General features: G+C 40.8%; 3 protein-coding genes across 3 annotated transcripts; all 3 read right to left on the reverse strand.

The window, feature by feature from the left end:
* Positions 1-1,127: 1,127 nt before the first annotated feature.
* Positions 1,128-9,095, reverse strand: pdia2 (protein disulfide isomerase family A, member 2). Its single transcript, XM_063475186.1, has 11 exons — positions 8,811-9,095; positions 7,872-8,078; positions 6,493-6,626; positions 6,261-6,398; positions 5,396-5,512; positions 5,136-5,261; positions 4,773-4,967; positions 4,499-4,619; positions 1,592-1,770; positions 1,294-1,470; positions 1,128-1,215 (listed from the first exon to the last, which is right to left on the reverse strand). Exons 1-11 carry the CDS (start codon positions 9,079-9,081, stop codon positions 1,159-1,161), a joined length of 1,722 nt encoding a protein of 573 aa, XP_063331256.1. The 5' UTR covers positions 9,082-9,095; the 3' UTR covers positions 1,128-1,158.
* A 1,965-nt stretch (positions 9,096-11,060) lies between these two features.
* LOC134629489 (protein PERCC1) lies at positions 11,061-11,912 on the reverse strand. The gene has a single exon (XM_063476854.1). It carries the CDS (start codon positions 11,910-11,912, stop codon positions 11,061-11,063), a length of 852 nt encoding a protein of 283 aa, XP_063332924.1.
* Positions 11,913-15,214: 3,302 nt separating this feature from the next.
* Positions 15,215-17,578, reverse strand: LOC134629701 (toll-like receptor 2). The gene is made up of 2 exons (XM_063477223.1): positions 17,351-17,578; positions 15,215-16,705 (listed from the first exon to the last, which is right to left on the reverse strand). Exons 1-2 carry the CDS (start codon positions 17,573-17,575, stop codon positions 15,215-15,217), a joined length of 1,716 nt encoding a protein of 571 aa, XP_063333293.1. The 5' UTR covers positions 17,576-17,578.
* Positions 17,579-21,272: the final 3,694 nt, after the last annotated feature.

Consider the following 21,272-nt stretch of genomic DNA (forward strand, 5'->3'; position numbering starts at 1 on the left):
CTGGTCTTATTTTGATCATCTCTTATGTATGCATTGTGTTTTTGCTTCTCCTGTCTTGTTAGCCTGATTTAGTTCACCTGTGCTTCCTGGTGCACTCCATCTCCCTCATTACTTCCTGGGTCTATTTAAGCCCTTGTTTGTCTTTCCCTCAAGCTGTGTGTCCTGTCTGTTTGGAGTTCCTGTGTAGTTTCCTAGCTTGTATTCCCACGTGTCTGCTTAGTATTTCTATTCGGTCTCATGTAAGTTCAGCAATAAAGCTGCTTTTGAGTTCAGTTCTATGCCTGAGTCCTCCATATTGTATAACAAATACCTCCCACACAGTGATAAAGGGTAGCAGACATTAATTTATATTTGAGGTGATGCTGATTAGATAGACACACTGGTTTCTACTTTTTACACTAGATTTATCATATTAAGGGGGTTGGAAATAAGCCACATAGCTCACAACACATACAGTTATGTCTTGTTGAATTCAAGATAAAGAGCAGTGAATATCAGAGCAGCAGCACAAGTCAGCTGATCACAGTTTGTACACAAAGAAACTCACAGAACAAATCATTATGTGACTCATTTCCAAGAACTTTCTAAGAAATTCTTTTCACTACACTGCTACGTCCAACCTTAGAGCCCCCCCACCAAATCCCACTTTAATCCCTGCCCACAATATTGAGTGTCTTGAGAAGTCTATTGTTATGAACCGGTGTTATATAACCAAACTGAGTTGAATAGAAATTTATCAGATACCCAGTATTAAAACTGATGAAGCAAAACTGTATTTGAAACATCATAAAAACACAGCTATGAGCTGTTTTCTTTGATTGTTAATGCTCTTAAAAAATGCAGCAATGCACATCCGTCTTTTATTGCGCTGTTTGTCTTTGTAATGTTATGGAAAAAAGATCCTGGTCCATCGTGTCCTCGTAATCCTGCTGAAGCTCAATTTTATGACACATTTGGAGAGTCTCTATAAACATTACCGTCTGGGTTGAACCTGTCAAATTCAGCCGTGTGAAGCACTCAACAGACATATAAAGAAGCAAGCATCAAGACAAAAAGTTTAAAGCTTTTTCACAACAAAGCCAACACTTTAAACCTGTATCACTTTTATTAAGAAAATTCAAAGTTGCTAGGTTGATCCTGATTGGCCAAAAAGTGACATTACAGCTCATCTTTGGATGTTTTATTGGTCTTTTCCTCTGTGGACTCATCGGGCTCCTGAAAAAGAGGAAAACGTGTGAATTGTGGATTCTTTTTAAAAGAAGAACAGCATAAATCTGCAACATTAACACAAACCTTGCTATCGCCAGCAGCCTTGTCGCCTTCCTTCTTCTCATCCTCCTCATCCTCATCATCATCATCATCATCATCATCGTCGTCATCCTCATCCTTTTCCTCTTTAGGTAAAACTCCTCCACCATCCAGGAATTTAGAAAATGTCTCCAGGTCCCTTTGTCCAGTGTATTCGATCACCTGAGAGAAAAGGAAAGAATGCAGTGTGTCGAGGTGTGTCTGCGCCTGTGTGTGTGTGTGTGTGTGTGTGTGTGTGTGTGTGTGTGTGTGTGTGTGTGTGTGTGTGTGTGTGTGTGTGTACCTCTTTGTCACCAGCTGGGAAGTATTTGAGTGTTGGGAAACTCTTAATGTCAAGAGACTCCACTTCATTGGCTGTCGCATCCATTTTGGCTATGATGATGTCATCATGGTCGGCATATTTCTCACCAAGCTGATCCCAGATGGGAGCCAACTCCTTGCAGTGTCCACACCATGGAGCATCTACACTCAGACACACAGAGATACACATACATTGTTGGGGGTTTAAAGGAACTTCATTTTAATGTTGGTGAAGATGAATTAGAGAAAGGTGGATTATTTCAGCTGTATGTTACAGTAAACACAGAGGAATAACCATTTTAGAAATCTGCTTCGTTGCTTAAAGGAAATGTGGAAGGATAGGAGGTTCTTACCGTGTTTGAACAACCTTAAGTTCAGCGAAATAAACGTTAACTTCCTTAATGCCAACTCCCTGTTTAGTACATACTAATCTACACACACTACATGGACCAAAGAACTTAGCCAACACGATGTTCCACCAACAGGAGCTGCTCGAGATGCAAACTCATGCCATGAAGCTCCTGGTGCACAGTTTCTGTGCTGATGTTAATGACAGAGGTTTGGAGCTCTGCAGTTAAGTCAGCAGAGAGTTGGCGTCTTTTATGAACTATACGTGGTCTACCAACACTTACAGCTGATCGTGGAATTTATAGATGTCACAGAAAATGTTACAAACTGACTTGTTGCTATGGTGGCATCCTGTTACAGAACCGATTCTTCCATAAATGTTTGTAAAGGTAGACTGCATGGCTAGGTGCTTGACTTTATACACCTGTGGCAATGAAACTGAAAGCACCTGAATTCAAGGATTAAAAGGCGTTTCCTAATCCTTTTGTCCACATAGTGTATGTTCTTTATTTTAGAAATCCAGCTGAACTGTTGGCCTGTCTTACTGCTCTTGCCCCATCTGACTTTAGAGTAGTGAAGTGGCCACGTTAACAATTACTTGTGTTAAGTGAGAACAATAATCTTCTTACAGAGTATGTGCCCTTTCTCCACCTTAATGGGTGGGCCAATCTGAATGAAACTTGCATTACTAACATCTAGATGGGGTTTTTTTTTAGATCCATTATAAATCCCAGCTCTGTTAATTTTCATAGATATCATGTTCATTTTATCATACCTCTATAAATGTGATGTTATCTTCTCTGTTTGCGTTTCTTACTTTTGTTCATCTATTCACCACCAAATACAGAATGAAGAATTTGAAAAACTGCCGCAAGCCTGGCATGAACAGCCTTTAGGATGGGTTGTTGCTAACTAATATTACCTTTTTGCAGTTGTGTGACTCCATCCATATATTAAAGTTGGAATTTACTTCTGATTGTGTCCAGACTCAAGATACATGCAGTGTAGACGCTGAACAATTTGTTAATAGGTGGACACAAAAGGTCAGCGTCACCAGATCAGCATCTGACCGAAGGTGAAATATCTTCACTGTCTCACCCTCTGCTTCTGTGTGTGTATGGCGCCAAATATTGGCCAAAAAAGTGTCTTTGAAGAACAACACTGTGGCAAAGTGAAGGTGACCTTTGACCTTTTGGCTTTATAATGCTATTTTATTAGACATTTTGTGGCTGTAGTCTTGACTGGTTGCATTGATGTTTGGCCAGCAAATTCTAATCAGCTGTTCAGTGTGTGCAAGAGAACGTTTAAGCAAATTTTGGCAGGATTAAAAAATTAAAAGACAGCCACAGCATAATTATCCCTCGAAACATATAAAAAGAACAAGTGTGAATTTATACTACTTTTTCTCCAGGCTAAGCCTTTTTCAGAGAGTTTTTTCCCAAATCCGGATCTTTCTCCACATGCCCTGCTTTGATTACAGGAGTGGAATGAGTTGCTTGGTGGCTTGACTTTCCAGCTGCCAATCATCTGCAATCATCTTTGCCTCAAATACCTTAGCTCCAGCATGCTGCCCAATCACATAATCAGCCGTTCAGTTCCTCAGGCCACTCACTAAACCTCTTGCTAATTCCTTGCTGATCCACTCCTCGAGTGGACCTCCTCTGGTCTCCAGCTTGCACAGATTACTTGTGTCTGAGTGTCCCTCTCTGCTCTCACTGGCTCGGATTAGCCTTCGCTCGTCTGCATCAGGAGTCTGTGTGCACGCTGCCAGCTCCGACCCTTTTACCAGCTCATTCTGCTTCTCTGTCTCAAACACTTCATGATGTTCTTTGGTGAACTGTAAATAAATATTGCTTGACCACGCTTCTGCTTCCTGTCGCTTCACTTTGAGTTCTCTCCAGCTTTAAGACAAGACTTGAATGATAATGTTATCATATATTAGATGCTGCATCTAATATCAGTACCTCCTTCACTCAGTAGCTTAATCTACATCTGTTAATGCTTGTTTTGTGTCCTCTTCCGTAGTTTCTGTAACATTAAAATCGTTCAGTATGCTATGGACTCTACAGCTTTTGCTCCATGCTCTCTTGAGAGGATGTTTTGTTCAGAAGTAGTAAATTCAAGGAGTTTTCCCTCCTTGAATTCACTGTTGGTGGATATGCAAATATTTTTCTTGTCAAAGGTTTAAAGACTGCATTGGAAATGTCTATCCTCAGTGTTTGTGCAGGGTTCCAGGTGCCAAACTTCCTATTAGACCAGGACTTGCTTTTAAGTTATTAAGATGTCGGAAATCCTGCTCACAGGTAGGCTCATTAAAGTAAGATGAGACACCAGAGCAACTCTGAGCGAATTAGTGCCGGACTCTAAAAATCATTTAGTGAAGCAGCTTAAATCAAGGACTAATGAATTTGAAGTCAGAGAAAGGTGATGATCAAAGTGATGTTGGCAAACTTCACTGCAAATTTGATTGAGTTGAATAATAAACGAACGCTCTGATTTCACAAGATCCCCGTCCAGGATTTTAAAGTGCAGCTCGACTTACAAAACTCCACAAACACATTTTTGGTCGGGTCCAGAGCGATGGAGTCAAAGTTCTTTCCCACCAGGATTTTAACTGGTCCTTTGTCCCAGTCCTCTGGGATATCCTCTGACCGATAGTAAGGCTGCAGAAGAAAAAAGGACATGTTAAAATAACTGGTACTTCGACAGTACTTTACTACTCATTACATTACTTCACTCCAAGTGCTTTTAACCTAACATTCACACGCAGTCACATACAGACTTGAGAAGGTGGGGACTGTGTGCGTTTGTAGTACCTTTGCAGTACCATCCACAATCTCTTGGCACAGCTGTCGTAGTGAGCCTATGGTCAGTTCCTCTGAGTCACTGGCGTACTTCTTTCCTGTGTCCATATTAATGATGCGCATCGTGGGGGCGTCGTCCTTGGACACGGCAAAGTAGCTCAGCACGTGTGACAGGGGCTCTGACACGTCTATCAGAATGAACAGCAGCTGTATGACACACACACAATCACACAATCACATTTCCAACAGTTTAGAGGACAAAGCACTGATGAAACAAAGTCTTCACCTTACATTGTAATGATCCACATGACACACACACACACACACACACACACACACACACACACACACACACACACAGAGCAGGACAGTTACCTTTCCCTTGAACTCCTTGGCAACAGCCTTGAATTTTTCCAGGAGCCTCATCTGACTCTCCACTGTGGAGTTCATGAACAGAAGGCAGTGCACGTTGATGCCAGAGTTGAAGACTTTGTCTGCTACCTGAAAACACACACACACACACACACACACACACACACACACACACACACACACACATGCACAGTATTATGCTATCATTTTTTAAATTTAATTGCAGTTTTCTCTTCGTGTCTGCTCACTGGTGTGTGCGTTACCTCCTGGCTGAATCGGATGATCAGCTGCAGGCTGTTTTGCTTGATGAAGGTGGTCGTGTTGTTTTTGTCCAGCTTCCCTTCTTCTGACAACACAAAGTCTGCTCTGCCATCATCAAACTAGCAAACACACACACACACACACACACACACACACAAACACACACACACACACACACACATTTACATTTTACATACTTGAAATATTACACCTGCAGGATTAAGGATCATAATTCGGTGCATTCTTTCTCCACATCTATAACACAGTAGTTACTGTATAATCTACCCTCTCAAATCCATAAATGTTGTAGTAAATAATGTGTTTTGGTCTTTAATTCAGTTTTAGTGGTTTTAATGTTTGATTTGTTACCTCATATGTGTACGTTTTTCTTTAACATACAGTATGCTTAAATGGTTTTCTATGTTTGTTTTTTCTTAATGATCTATAAATAATATCAACCTACCAGGTTGCATTTTCCCTTTTGAATAAATACAAATATTATTACAACTATTTCGTCAAGTTCTCACTGATTCATCAATATCTGTTTTATAGTGAAGTTATTCAAAGAAATGACTCAGACTCAAAGAAGTTGATTCTGTTATATGTCACAGTCTCTTTTTCTGATGCTTTTCTCTTCATGGTCAATAGGCTTAATAATTTATTTTATCATCAGCTACATGGACATGGATATCATAAAGTTATCAAAACATATATGTAACATTTAATTTTAATGATCTTTGATTATTTTTGCATAACTAAAACTGATCAGAATATCTTCGAGGACGTTTGGCCTTTAACAGGAACATGCACTCACCATCTCCGGACACTAGATGGCGGCAAAGCAAAATCTCTGCAAAATATTTGTACCTTTTTGAAGAGCACCACGGAGCTGCCTTTCACCTCATACTTCTGGAAAACCTCTGGAGTGGCTGTGACTCCAAACTCTGTGTCAGGCATCTCCATAGCAACTTCCTTAAACACCTGAGCAGCTTCACTATCCAAACTCTGCAGGAGAGGGCGAGAGCATGGGGTTACACCATGAACGAGCACTCATAGATGATTGCATGATTTAATGTTAGCACTGGACAGAAGGACAGACCTCGAAGAATCCCACTACAGTGATGTTATGGGCGTCTATGAACTGAGCTGCAGAGTCTGCAGACTCCAGGGCTTCAGCACCGGGGCCAGTGCGACGCTTCATCCACTGGATTATCCCTATCGTCGTCCTCTTACCTGCAGAGAAAAGGTCGACATAAAGTGGCTGTTTCAGGTGCTTTGAAGCAAAGAGTCCCCAACATCAGCTTGTAGCTCAGCTTTGAGCAGAAATGATAACAAGAGAGTAGAAAAAGGCAGTCAATGAATTCAATTAAGGAACAGTCAGAAAGGTAATGAGTATTTGTAATGGCTGCTAAAAGTCTGGCTTAATTAATAAATGTTGGAATTGCTAGCTAGCTTTCATTTTAGTACTAGCTGAAAGGTTATGGGTAAATATTTGAAACAGCCAGTCAAAGTCATTTTATATCGAGGGGCACATACCGCCAACCCAGCTTTGACCTTAAGGAATCGGTCAGTATAAAGAGGTTTAACTACATATTGCTAAATGTGTAGAAATGTTGCTGTAGTAAATGAAACAAATCTGTCAGCATGACTTAAATTGTAAGAAATAAATGTGTGAAAGTACAGAAAAAGTTGTGGTAGCTTATCGTGCAGACTGTCCTGTAATTATAAAGCACACATGTTTCATTAATTCACCAAAAATACCTTTTTTTTTTAAAATTTGGACACATTTATTTCTACAGTCAATAGTGAAAAAACAAGAACTTTACTGATGTTTGTTTGTTTATCTGTCACCTAATTACACGTGAAGTGCAAATGGCCTTGGGGAATGTTTTTAGCAGAAAAAAAGTTAAAAGTCCAAAATTGTCATCTAAAAAAAAATTTCCAAACCTGTCCAGTGGCTTGATTGGACTCTTTGCTGGAATAATGATTTTACAGTAATTATTTTAATTTTAAAAAAGTGTAGAATGAGTTCAAATCAACATATTTTAATATGAGAAGTGATGCTGATGAAGGGCTACTTTTTAAAAATATATTTTTGGTCACATTAGATTCTTATTGTAATAAAGTTGAGCGAAAGACCAGTAAAGACCTCTAGGCAGATTCCAACCCGTATTGCATATGGGTCAGCTGCTCTACTCAGTAAAGCAGTACCCATCCCACAGGCCTTTGTGGGAACCGCAGCTTTGACACACAAAGACTCAGAAAAATTATAATAATTAAAAAAGATCTAACACCAACTGGGTTATACAGTAGGTTAAACACACACATTTGGTTTAGTGTGCAAACTGATAGATGATAACCCTCGAAGGTGCTGGGAGGTGGAAAAATGCAAACTATCCACAATCAGGTGATGATGTTCACTGATGATGCATAAAGAGCTGCTTGTGTTTGTGTATACGTGTGTGTGTATGTGTTCACCGGTGTATTCGACAGGCTCTTTGCGGTCTCCATTGATGAAGAGTTTCAGAGTGGGGAAGCTTCCGACGTCAAACTCTTCAGCCAGCTCTTTCTCCTCTGTGGCGTCCACTTTGGCCAAGCGCAGCTCCGGCTCCTCCTCCTTCAGCTTCTCGGCAGCCTCGGCGTAAATTGGCTCCAGCTGTTTACAGTGACCGCACCAAGGAGCATCTACAGTACATATAAAAACACATGAACACACACAGTTCAATGAAAGTTACAGAGAGAGTGAGAGCTAGAGGGAGACACTGAAAACTAAAGGGGTTTGTCCACGGCAGGCCTCTCTGCTGCTATCAGCAGCTCCTGTCCAGATACTCATGGAAATGAGCAGCTGATAGAAAAGTGGCAGTTGGGCTCCGTCTTTCTCCCCCATGTCTCATTTCCTTGTCCTGGCCTCTCCGCTTCAGTTCATCTGTGGGAGAGTTGAACTTGCACAACACCTGGACAGGACGTGTCACGTGTGCGATAATGCCTCGGCGCTGTTAAAGGCTAGGAAAGAAAACTTTTAACTCTTTTATAAATTGATCAAATTTTAAATTCCTTGTCAGCAAAATGAGATAGTCTTTTCACGTCCTGCCATATTTTCGAACCTTCTTTGATCAGTTTATATTCAATTATGTTCCCAGGATGAACAAGGAGCATTAATGCTTATTTTACATTTTAGTTTTCATGTTATTACTTAAAATCTGCACGACTTACCTATGTGACCCTTATGCCAACCTTTGCTGTCACTGATGTTATTTGTGCATAAAAGCAACTCAAATTTAATAACAATTGTGTTGAAGAAGACAAAGCGATAAGGGAAAATTCATCACAAGTTATTAATGGCATCTAAAGAAGGAGAAGGAGCTCATTTATCATAATAATCAGAATTTTCTCCAGAACATAAGACATCCCACTTACAGAATTCAACCAGTAAATACTGATTCTCGCTGAGGGCTCTTTCAAAATTGTTGATGTGAAGGATCATGACGTTATTCTCCTCCTCTATCTCAGTTGTTTTCTCTTTTTTTGGTGCCTCCTCCTCCGCCTCCTCAGTTGTCTCCTCCGATGCCTCCTCAGACGTCTCCTCTTGCGACTCTGCCTGGTTGTCAGTGCTGTCCTCGGCCTGCGTGCAAGAGGCCCACAGCAGCAGGCCCAGCAGCGCTATGAACAAAAGCTTGTGAGTCTTCATGTCTGCGTCTCTGTCTGAGCTGCTCTGGTACCTGTGCTTAGGTGTAGGTGACCGTCAATGCATGTGTCTTTTACTCTTTGTACGATTATTTATCTAAGATGAAGCGTGTGTGTCAGAATGTTACTGGCCTTCCCTGTCATCCAATCGGGCGTCACGCCTGTAGGGGAAACTTTCCAGTCTCGGCCAATCAAACGATGCCTTGTAGATTCAGAATTGGGTAAACTGGATGATCGACTGCTGTGGTTGATCACACGTATACCTACTCGTGTGTTTGTGTTTGGGGTTTTTTGTTTATAGCGTTTAAATAGACCTCCCCATGCACCACATTAGCATTAAAACGCTCCTTTTAACTTTAACTCCTCTTTCTGCTCCTTATCAAACCCTCATTTACCTAAAACTCCCACAGTGATACTAACAGGTGGATTAACAACTCTTACCGTTTATCACATCCTTTATGTTTACTCAAACTACAGAGACCACTTTCCACAGTTGCCCCTGTCATGACCTCAAATTTAAATCCACAGCACCATTAAACAGGAAAGATAGCAAGTTTCTCTGTTTTCTCTTCAAGCTAGCAACATGAAATATCACTTAAGCTGAGTGCTGTCAACATAGTGCTGTCTTTGTCATGCAGATGCTTTGCGTTTTACTGTGCGTGTTGATGTGCGCTTCAGTTAATCTAAAACCAGTACATGTAACACTCACACACAGCTCACAGCGCTGAGTCTTTCTCCACAGGCAGAGGTTGTCCAGCTGTTCTCAGGATTTTAAAACTTGCTTCAAAAGTTGAGATTGAAGTTTGAGCTCTAAAACAACCGCAAGGCTCTTTTCTTTTAACCTTTGTGTTCCTCTAAAACGTTTTGAAAAGTCTTATTTATTTGCTGAATTCAGGTTTTTTATATAGCGCCAAATGAGAACAACAGTCATCTCAAGGTTTATATTGTAAGGTAAAGTTTTTATGAGCAAGCACTTGGCAACAGTGGGAAAGAAAAACTCCCTTTTAACAGGAAGAAACCTCTGGCAGCACCAGGCTCAGGGAGCGGCAGCCATCTGCCGTGACCGGTTGGGGTTGATGAGAGGGAGACAGGACAAAAGACGTGCTGTGGAAGGGAGCCACATCTGTTTCTGCTTATAACTTTAAAACTCACTGAATATCTTTGAACGTTATTGAACTACGTCCAGGTTTCTCAATGTTGCTCTGAGATTCAAAGAAGCAGGTCATTGCTTCCAGCATCGCTCTCTGTCTCCATTTTTAGTTTCCTGTCGTCTCTCTAATACCGATTCGCAGATAAAGGTAAATTGTGCATTAATGTGAAGGGTTTCACTCCAGGAAACAGCTGCTAAAGAAAAGTTTGTTTTGCTGCCTGTCTGTTTAACCTTGGGCAGCATCTATGTACAGTAGAGATACCGTGAGATAAATGATGGGTGTGGTGAGTAGTGTTTTCTTTACACCTGTAACCCAATGCTGTAGCCACACACAGCAGGGATGTTACAGGAGTGCAGTCCTGGAGTGCACCTGTGCATCCATGTGGCAAAACAAGAAGTTAAACTCTGTAACCTGAGATTTTTGTTTTTTTTTAAAGCTCCACGACTGTATGACCAAAACGATGATGGATTTATTTGGAAAAATTAAATTTTTTGACCCGACACAGCCATATTTGACAAAATCCAAACTGTGAATTAGGAAGTAAATAACAGCAACAAAGAGTCAACACTCATGTTAATGAGTCTATTTTATAAAATATCAACAGCAGCTCTACAAAATATTATGCAACAGAAATAAAGCGTAACAGTTTCACATCCGATTATGTTACAGTAGTAGAGGACACAGTGGGACCTGGTACATTTTTTAATTAAACTAAATCTCACTCTGCTCACATGGCAGGTTCTTTGTCCTGATCCTTTCAAACTGCAGAAAACTGTATTTGTAAAAGGATCATAAGTGGAGTCTTTTCAGTCCCAGGCTGAGGCTGGCGTGGTCAGTGCTGCATGTTTGTGTTCTCCGTCAGCGTGTGAGTGAGCTCCGGGTTTGGATCCCAGTTTGCCAACAGGTCGCTGAAATCTGGCTGAGTGCTGTCGAGGGTGTGCATGTTGTGCTGCGCTGGGACGTTATAGTGCATGTGCGCGTTATCGTCCGTGTGTGTGAGGTCCTGCGAAGGCGAGGCGCCGGTCCTGTGTGCGATGCCGAGCGTGTTACTCAGAGTGACCAGGGAGCAGCTGGGGATCGGCTCGGTCCAGAAACTGAGAGGGAGGTGTCGTTTGATCATCGGTTGGCCTCGGACCTTGCTCGGGGCCCTGAGGTCAAACAGTTCGGCCAGGGGCCCCAGCCCACTGCTGTTGCCTTTTCCAGCCGCGGCTCTTTGCTCTTCAGGACAGGCCCTGAAGCTGTTCTCCTGCACCTCAGGACTTCCTCTCGCTATTCTCATCAGGTCGTCATAGTAACGCAGACGCCCACTGGTGGTGATGGAGATGGAGTCGCTGTAGATGTCGCACGCCTCTTGGTCACCCGAGCAGCGACCAAAATAGCGCTGCACATCGCGACTGATGACGTCGGCGAACCTCAGCAGCTGCTTGGTCACATCCAGAGCATGGTGAGCGGGGTTTAAGAAAACCTCCTCCAAACCTTCTTCCTCTTCCTCCTGAGCCTCAGATTCTTCGTCCTCCTCGTCTTCATCTGCCTGTCTCTCTCCTTCGTCTTCTCTCTCCTCTGGCTTCTCTTGCAGCGTCTTCTCGTAGTCACTGTCCTTACATGGAGAATGCTGAAAAATCATGGGGAAGTAGGCCGGAGTCGGAGCCTGGATGAGAAAGTTCCTGATGACGCCTGCAGCCATGTCAGCTTCTAATCCTGGTGAGGTGAATGCAGAAAGAGGGACAGTAAGAACTTGATTGGGAATAACAAAAAAAGGAAAAAACGCTTATATTGAGTTTCCTTACCTTACCGAGCTGCCAGGTTTAGTGTCTGTCCAAGAATAAAGGTCTGGCCTGGGTCACTGATGGATTCACTCGGTGTGTCCTCCAGGACTGGCCCTGTATATATACCTCCGCACACGGCAGCAGGCGTGTGTGTGACTGGCGTCGGATGAGGCAGCTTCCAGGACAAATATTTGCGCGCGGGATTGGTCAAACACACATTGTTTACTTTATCACTGGGCAACCGGGGAGGGGGGCCGAAGCTAATGGACCCTCTGCTAGGGGATGATGGAGATTTGTTATCCAGACGCGGACACAAACACATCATTGCCTTTTTCCGTCCCTGTTATCAGGCTAGTTAAAGGATAAAAGAGCATGAAATCAAATCACATGCTGTTTTGACTTTTAAAGGGGAACACTTTGAACCCACATCAGCCCACCACATGCCCCCTACGACAGCAGTCTAACACACAGGCTGGCCAGACACACTCTCCCTAACGAACGACACAGTGTAATATTCTTTAAAGCACCCAAGTAACGCGCCATCGGCCGCTGGTTGACTTGGAGAGTAAAACAGAGAAAATCAGAGTGCCCTCAAGGAATAAACTGATGAGCAGGTGAGAGCTGTTAGCATCTCATGGTGTAAAACCACGCAACCAATTAAAGCTGACAGGGAGGAGATACTTTATCATTTATTGTCAATATACAAAAAGACCAAAACTACAAACTCTACGGTGTTGCACCATCTTTCTATGATTTACAACTTCCCTGGTTTGTGTCGGGATTCGGCCTCCTGAGCTTATTCATTCAAAAAGATTTTAAAATATTCAGATACCAGATGTCCTATCACATACTTTTAAAGTAAAGTTTTAAAGACCTGCACCACCAATTGTGAAGTCCATAAAATGCCGTTCAGCCTCTCGGTTTGATGTAGACTTAAAAGCTAAGTCTACATCAAACAGCCACAAAGACAAAAGTAGGTTTGTTTTCAGTGCTGTTTGTCCAAAAAGCTACCAACATAAACCCATGTGCTTTTCTAACTTAAAACTTAACTCATGCATCATTAGTTCCCCAGACATGGATTAAGGCTAGCCTTGGACTAAAAGCTTTAATCAGTAGAGATTGTTACTGATTATTGACTTAGGCTTAGTCTGTGTCTATGAACCACGCTGGTACTGCTTCAGAACAAGACTCCTTTAAAAACACAAAGATTAAAACAAAGACAACAGAAATAACAGATTTCATCTGTAAATTAAGTTTTGCAATATGCTCTATCTAAGTTGGTACTTACAGATAAAGTTTAAACTGAAACTTGAATTTTTGAAATCAAAAAGGAAATACGCTCTTCATGACCTGTGATTCAGGAAACTGCACATTAATTGCAGTTGTCTCACAGATTAAGGCCGATTTGACCTGGTTTGTACTGTAACATTGTATATACGTGTCTTGCTTCTGTTTATATGTGCATGTGGAGCATTATTTAATGTGTGTGTGGGTGTGTGTGTGTGTGTGTGTGTGTGTGTGTGTGTGTGTGTGTGTGTGTGTGTGTGTGTGTGTGTGTTATCAGGACACCCTGACTCCCCTGGCCTGCCTGTCATCAGTATCCAGGCTTCTGTGTTGATTTTAGGACTAAAGATCAATAGCAGCAATATGTCAGCTCTCAAGAGGCTGACAAAGAATTACACACGCTTTTAGGCACACAAGCACATAGACACACAAAACAAACACAGTAACTTTGTGATTTGTCTAACATGTTATATTCATTATAAAAAGCACACATGCAAACTAAAGATTTTAGACCATTTTCTATGACAAAATACAATGATTTAGATGTTTGTACAAGATAAATGGCAATTATCGACATTTTCAGTTGTCATTCTTTAATATTTAATTATGATAAATAAAAATTAAGTCATCATAAAATCTTTACTTACTTATACGTATGGCCTTTGGTATCAAACCCAAAAGCTACAGGTGTTCATGTAAAAAGGAAATTGAAAGAAGTTCAGTAGTAATGTTTTTAAAAAGTGATACATAATATATATATAAAATGGTTATTATTTTTTCATTTTTAATTAATAGATGTTAGAAACATGCAAACCTTTGATAAAACGGTGAATTAAGAATGACTGGGACGTGATATCCTGTCCACTGTTTCTCCTCTGTGCACCCCGTTTTACCTGTGTTATTTTAAAATTAACTAAATAAAATAAAACAATATTATACATATCTTTGCTGTTATTTGAAGGGAGAAAATTAACAGAATGGAATAATGTAAAAAATGTGACTACATTTTAATAAAAGTTATTTTTAATCTCAAAGACATGAATTAAAATTACATCAAATATCAAAATAAATCTTTTTCTTTGAAAATACTTTTTTATTAACACGCTCTGAAAACAATATTTGAGTAAAGTCAGGGACATTTTTCCCTTTCATATTTACAAAAAAATAAGACTGACTGTACATTGAAAACTGAGACACAGAGATGAGATTGTCCTATAACAGGGAGGAGAATTTGGGCAAATTTGTTATAGAATAATATTCTGGGCTTTATGCGTTTATTTTTGTAATAGTTTAACAAATCATCTTTCAGATAAAATCATAAAATCATGGAAAATTTGCCTCTTTTTGTTTTTAAAACTTTACTACCTTCAAACTGAATAGTAGGAATGACCCGTATAAAACAATTATGACCAGTAAAAAACTACTGACTATCTCACTTTACTTATTATGTAAACCTACATGAGTATATGCACGTATGTACATGGTTTGTGTGCATACATTCATATAGAAAATAAATCTACAGTTATAAAATATAGAGAAAAGCGTATTTGCAGGCAGAATTTACATTTCATTTCAAACACAATTGGCACAATAACTGGATGAAATTAAATCAGAGGATTTCAGAAATGCAATGCGGTATTTTTGTAAACTGCAACATTATAAGTATACATTCTCCTGTCCTGTAAATTAAAAGGAATTGAATTGAGTGAGTCAACTGAGAATAATGGAATTATTAAAAAAATGTACTAAATTACATTCTACTTAAAAAAATTAAATCATAACTTTTCATATTAATTTTGTTAAAATAAAATAAAATACTAAAAGATAATAGTATTATGTTACGCTATATTCATAGCATACATCACTGAAATTGTAGCACTTAGAAAACATAATTTTGAATGTACACTCATTTTAATATTTCTAACTATAACTGCTTTTATAGATTGTTTGTATCGTCAATTTCAGGTGTTTCGATCGCTGTTCTCAGACTTTGCCAGAACGCTGGGATCTGATCTTCATCATCAGGCCACTCCAGGTACGTCCTGGAGTTCATCACTTTCCGCAGCCTGATGAACTTTTTGGGGATGTTATTTTTGTCAATGGGCTCCAGTAGAATCAGCACAACTGCGTCATCGTTTTGATCAAACAATCTAAAATGGGTGTAGTCAAGCTCGTACTTGCACCACTCGCTTCTGACAAAGTTCTGGGAGAGGACGAAGAGCGTTCTGTGACTCTTCTCTATAGCGTCCATGATGTTGTCTACGATCCATCCTCCAGGAACAAAGTCTCTCTTGTGGAGGCAGAGTCGGAGGGGCGGTTCCGACTGCTCCAGGGCCGGGATCAGGTGCGCCTCCACCCAGCCTGAGTCCATTTCACTGTAGGACACAAAGGCATCGTACTGGAGCACTCCCTTCTTCAACTTTGGCTTTCTCTTTGCTTTTAGCCATGCCCAGGTCATCTTCATGTACCACACAACGCTGAACTTATAACACAGACCTGCAATGAGCACACACAGCACCAGGATGCCTAAGCAGAGCAAAGAAATCGATAAAGCTGTGTGGCACTCAAACACTGATGGCTTCACGTCTGATACTCTCTCCCCCCTCACTGCATCGGGAGAGTCACAGGTGTAAGACTTTAAGTCGCCTCTAACTACAGTTTTGTGGTTCATCAAGTCATTTGTCACGAAACCTACAAAGTCACATGAACACACGTAAGGGTTGCCAGCAGCTTCCAGGACCTTCAGGCTCTGGTAATCATGCAGGTTTTTACTGCTGAATTTGGCCAAGTTGTTGTCTTGAATGGAGAGAACTGCGAGGCTGAGGTATAAATGCCCGTCAGGGAGATTTCCAAGCTTGTTGCCAGAGATGTACAGCTCTTTGAGAAGCGGCAATTCAATGTTAAAGACAGTCAGTTTATTTCTGGATAAATCAAGGATCTGTAGGCTCTGTGGTAGGCAGGATGTCACCTCAGGAAGAGAAGTTGACGAAAGGTTTAAGAACTTGAGACTTGCTGGCCAGGAACAAGTCAAAGGCATGCTGCCAAATGAGTTTCCACTCATGTCGAGGTTTTCCAGCTTTTCTAGTTTAGTGAAGAGTTCGCTGTTGATTGAAGACAAAATATTTTTGCTGATGTTGAGTGTGCGGAGCTTTAGAAGGACACCAATGCCATAACACATCATTTCCATAAGTGTCAAATCACTGATTATGTTGTCACTGATGTCCAAAAACTCCAGGTTTGTGAAATGAATAATGGATTGACAAGGAATGGCAAACAACTTAGTGTTTATCATAGATGCCCTTCTTACTAGTTTCATCATACTGTTTATGAAATTCAGGGCAGGAAAACTGTAGAATGAATAAATATCAATGTTTTTGAAGACGATGACATCCAAGCTGTTTAGGTTTATGCGATGCAGAAGGACTTTCTCTTCATTTTTGAAGATTTGAGAATCTTCAATGGCAAAAAAAGTCAGATCAGAGCCCGACAAAATATTCACAAGTTGTACACAAGCTGACACAGACATGTTCACATTTTTAAAACTAAGACCTGTAGCACCACGCTCGATGGCCACATGAACTGGGAACATTTGCAAACTTTTGTTAAACTGTGTGTCAGTGAATGTCACTGTTGTGTTTGGATGAACAACGTCTAATAATATAGCTTGTACTACTGCTAAATCTCTCTGAAATACTCCATTGAGACTAAGTGTTACATGGCTAATGGGTCCAATTTGTCTCAGACTCCCTCTGTTATACACTTGCAGATCATTTCCTTCAAAAACAAGTTCCTCAAGACCAAAAAGGCCAGAAAAATCCCTTTTACTGACAGACTGAAGGAAAGGTCCTCCAAAATGGAGGGTCTTCAAGCTCCTCAGTGGCAGGAAAAGGTTTCCCTGACCAAGTGTTGAATATTTATTTCCCAAAAGATTCAAGTAGTGGAGAGAAATCAGGTTCTGAAACCAACCAGAAGACAAAGTCTCCAACTGGTTTGAGGACAAGTCCAGTTTCTCCAAATGAATCAGTGGGTGAAATGCGTCTTCATGGATGGTTTTGATTCTGTTGTTATTCACGAACAAAGCCCTCAAAGCGGCATATGAAAGAAAGTCATCTTTCATTATCGTCTCCAGTGCGTTTAAAGAGAGATCGAGCTCAGTGATGAGTTTTGAAGCGGCTGCAGGGACTTCTCGAAGGTTTTGGCTCGAGCAGTCGCAGGATGTTTGTTCACAGTGGTGACACTGTTGACTGGTGAGTGACGAGCACTGAGATACTAACAGGACAAACACGAGAAACTTCATGACTTATTCTCTTGAGTGCCTGCAAAACACAAACAAACACAAAATCAAAAATGATCAGAGCTTTTCTTTCAGGTGCTGGTGTGACACAATCTAATGATAAAAACAGCCATGCTAACAGCTTTGGAGCACAGCTGGAGGCTTCATGCTAATGTCATAAAGTAACGTGGTGGGGAAATTACAGTTTGACCCACTGGCAGCAACTGAGTGATCATTAAGAAAGACGCGTCTGCAGAAAAGACATCAGGGACCACAAACGTCTGAACCAAATTCACACAAAGACAAATTCTTACTTTTCAGAGAAATAAAAGAACAGTATTATATACGCGTATGCCAGTAAATCATCACAATAACACAATGTACACAATATAATCTACAATCTTTAAATAATTGTCTAATAGTTGACACTTGACTTGCTTTTCCTTGTGTGGAATTTGTCTTGATTGTTATAGAGTTCAGAATGTGTCACTGAAGTAGGAAAATCATGTATGTCTTTAATTGCATATAAACAAAGAATTTAAAAATGGAATTGGAAAATGTTCTTGAAAATACATTCAAATTTAATGTTACTGATGTTATAATTAATTTTTCAACATATCATTAAAACATAATAAATTCTCTGGTCAAAAAAGCAAGCTTAACAGCTACAGGCCTGCACAGAACAACAAAATAATGAGAAAATACCTTCATAAATGTCCCGTCTTGGTCACAGTGGAAATGTCTCACCCTTCTTCTGCACATTTAGAGCAACTTCTGAAGTGTCCTGTGCCACTTCTATTGGTTGTGGCTTAACTATTTCCCCATGTCTGGCATACATCCTGCCATATTAGGAAGTGGTGATACAGAAACAGAGTGGCAGTTTGTCTGCAGGGCTTTGGGATAAGAATAGGATAAATGGTTTCTCTGGTTTTACTGTTCAGTTGTCTGTAGAAAGCTTCCTCTATATGTTATTTGAATAAAATACATGTGCCTTCAAATGCCCAACAAAAATGTTTTTTGTTAAATATTCAAAAAGTAAAGCAAAAAAAAGAAAAGAAAAGGTGCATTTAAGTTTAAATCATAAAAGGTTAATTCCATGCCGTGTGAGAATGGGTGTGTACGTTGGCTGTACTTGTCTGCACTTGTTTTGTCCGACTGGAGGAAAAAACAAAACAAGAAACTCCCTCCGTTGAACGGTTACAGTTATTTGACGGTTGCATTTGTGCTACAATCAGCTGATTTCAGTTTGTGACGTTAGCTGAGTGAATGCTGACCCCAGCCGAGCAGTCAAGCCTTGCACTTCAACAAGTAGCAAAAGCAGTGATGAGCAGTCACACTGCAGACTCCTTTTCTGCCTGTTTGTGTTTCTAAAGTAGAATCACTCAAAAGTCTCTTTGTGCTGGTTTTCATCTTTTCTTTGTGCTGTGAGCTTTGTTTTCACACCTAAATACTAAGAGAAAGATCATATGTTTGCCGTCATTATCGCAGGGATTTGTGTTGGTGTGTAGGACTGCAACCTCGAGATTTATATTGCTAAATGCTAATTATGAGACAGTGTGGTTGAGGTTATTTTACAGAGTAATATGAAAGTAATGTAATGAGTAGAATAACTAATTACTTTCTCCTGGGAGTTATTAAGCAATGTACTTTATTACTCTGGCAGAGGTGTGGTCTATGGCTTTGCTGCAGGGGAAGCCAGAGATGGAACGTCGGAACAGAATATCAACTCTGTTAATTATAATAAAAAGCTTTGTACGAGCATGCTGTGTCGTGATAGGCTGTGTGGCAGGCAGGCAGGAAAAAAGGACCTAAAATGCAGGACTCTCAAAGATGGGACTGGAACTCAAAATGCAGCTTTATTGCTGGAAAAATCTCCTCATAAATAAAACTCACAAAAACAAAACAAAGCTCTGAACAGAGAAACTAAACAGGAGTACAAGACAAACACACAGCTTACTGAGGGTAGGAAACATTAACGACACGACAGAGAGCAAACGAAAACACAGGGCTTATATACACAGTGGAGTAATCAGGGAATAGGAAACGGGGGAGACACAGCTGGGAGAAATTAGGGCTAACGAGACGGGGAAGTAAAACTGAATACACTGACATAGGACTGAGACTAACAAAATAAAACAGGAAACGAGAAACGAATCACAAAGATGCAAACTTGACACTGAACTAAACCTAGAAGAATAATCAAAACAGCACAGCTAAAGAATCAGAACATAAATCATAATACAGAAAAATACCAAAACACAAGAAACTGAAAATGCTGGGTCAAAATGACCCAGAACCGTGGCATGTTGAGTGTGTTAGGTAGTGACTGGGGTGGCTATTGTTACTTTTAAAGAAAAGTCTTTTGTATGATATGTGTAATAATTACATTTTTGAGTAATAACCCCAATAACCCCAACACTGATCACAACAAAAGAGGAAATATATATATATATATATACATATATATATACATATATATATATATATACATATATACATATATATATATATATATATATATATATATATATATATATATATATTGGAAAAAATATATATACCGGCAATCAGAAGGTTGCCGGTTTGAGCCCCAGCTTGGACAGTCTCGGTCGTTGTGTCCTTGGGCAAGACACTTCACCTGTTGCCTACTGGTAGTGGTCAGAGGGCCCGGTGGCGCCAGTGTCCGGCAACCTCGCCTCTGTCAGTGCGCCCCAGGGTGGCTGTGGCTACAATGTAGCTTGCCATCACCAGTGTGTGAATGAGTGGATGACTGGATGTGTAAAGAGCTTTGGGGTCCTTAGGGACTAGTAAAGCGCTTTACAAATACAGGCCATTTACCATTTACCATATGCAGCATGCAATTCATTTGCATTACTGTAATGTCTTTGATACGCTGCTTAGCATGTTAAAGTGATGGTGGTCACTCTTGAAGTGGAGCCAATGAGAATGCGATGAAGGTCCATACGAGAATTGATAAGAAATCGAATCAATAAGCGATGTTAATAATGGAATTGGAATCGCTAAATTCTTCTCTTTCCAGAATCGCTAAATTCTGTCTTTTATTTTTCTAAGCCAGCTAAATTGAGAACATATGTTCTGGCCACCTGGCTGGCCTGCAGAGTTGCTCCACCTATGCTGCTGGCCCCCTGGCCAACACCCAAAGATGCTCCACTTCCAATGCTGGCCACCCAGCCAGCCCCCAGGACTGCTCTACCTCAGCTGCTAAGATTCCCTCACAGGTGGCATAATCCGCCCATCTTTGTCTCTCTTTGGTGCTGGATTTTCCTTCATGGAAAAAAAAAAGAGTAAAGCAAATAAAACTCAGGTCCGCCCCGAGTTCCCGAAGGCTCTGGATGTTGTAGGGCTGTCTTGGTTGACACGTCTCTGCAATGTTGCGTGGAGATCAGGGGCAGTACCCCTGGACTGGCAGTCCGGGGTGGTGGTCCCCATCTTTAAGAAAGGGGACCGGAGGGTGTGTTCCAGCTACAGGGGAATCACACTCCTCAGCCTCCATGGGAAAGTCTATGCCAGGGTGCTGGAAAGGAGAGTCCGTCCGTTAGTCGAACCTCGGATACAGGAGGAACAATGCAGTTTTCGTCCTGGTCGTAGAACGCTGGACTAGCTCTTTATCCTCTTGAGGATACTCGAGGGTGCATGTGAGTTTGTCCAACCAGTCTACATGTGCTTTGTGGACTTGGAGAAGGCATTCGACCGTGTTCCT

The sequence above is a fragment of the Pelmatolapia mariae genome, linkage group LG6 (assembly GCF_036321145.2).
Source record: "Pelmatolapia mariae isolate MD_Pm_ZW linkage group LG6, Pm_UMD_F_2, whole genome shotgun sequence".
In the NCBI taxonomy this organism is placed as follows: Eukaryota; Metazoa; Chordata; class Actinopteri; order Cichliformes; family Cichlidae; genus Pelmatolapia; species Pelmatolapia mariae.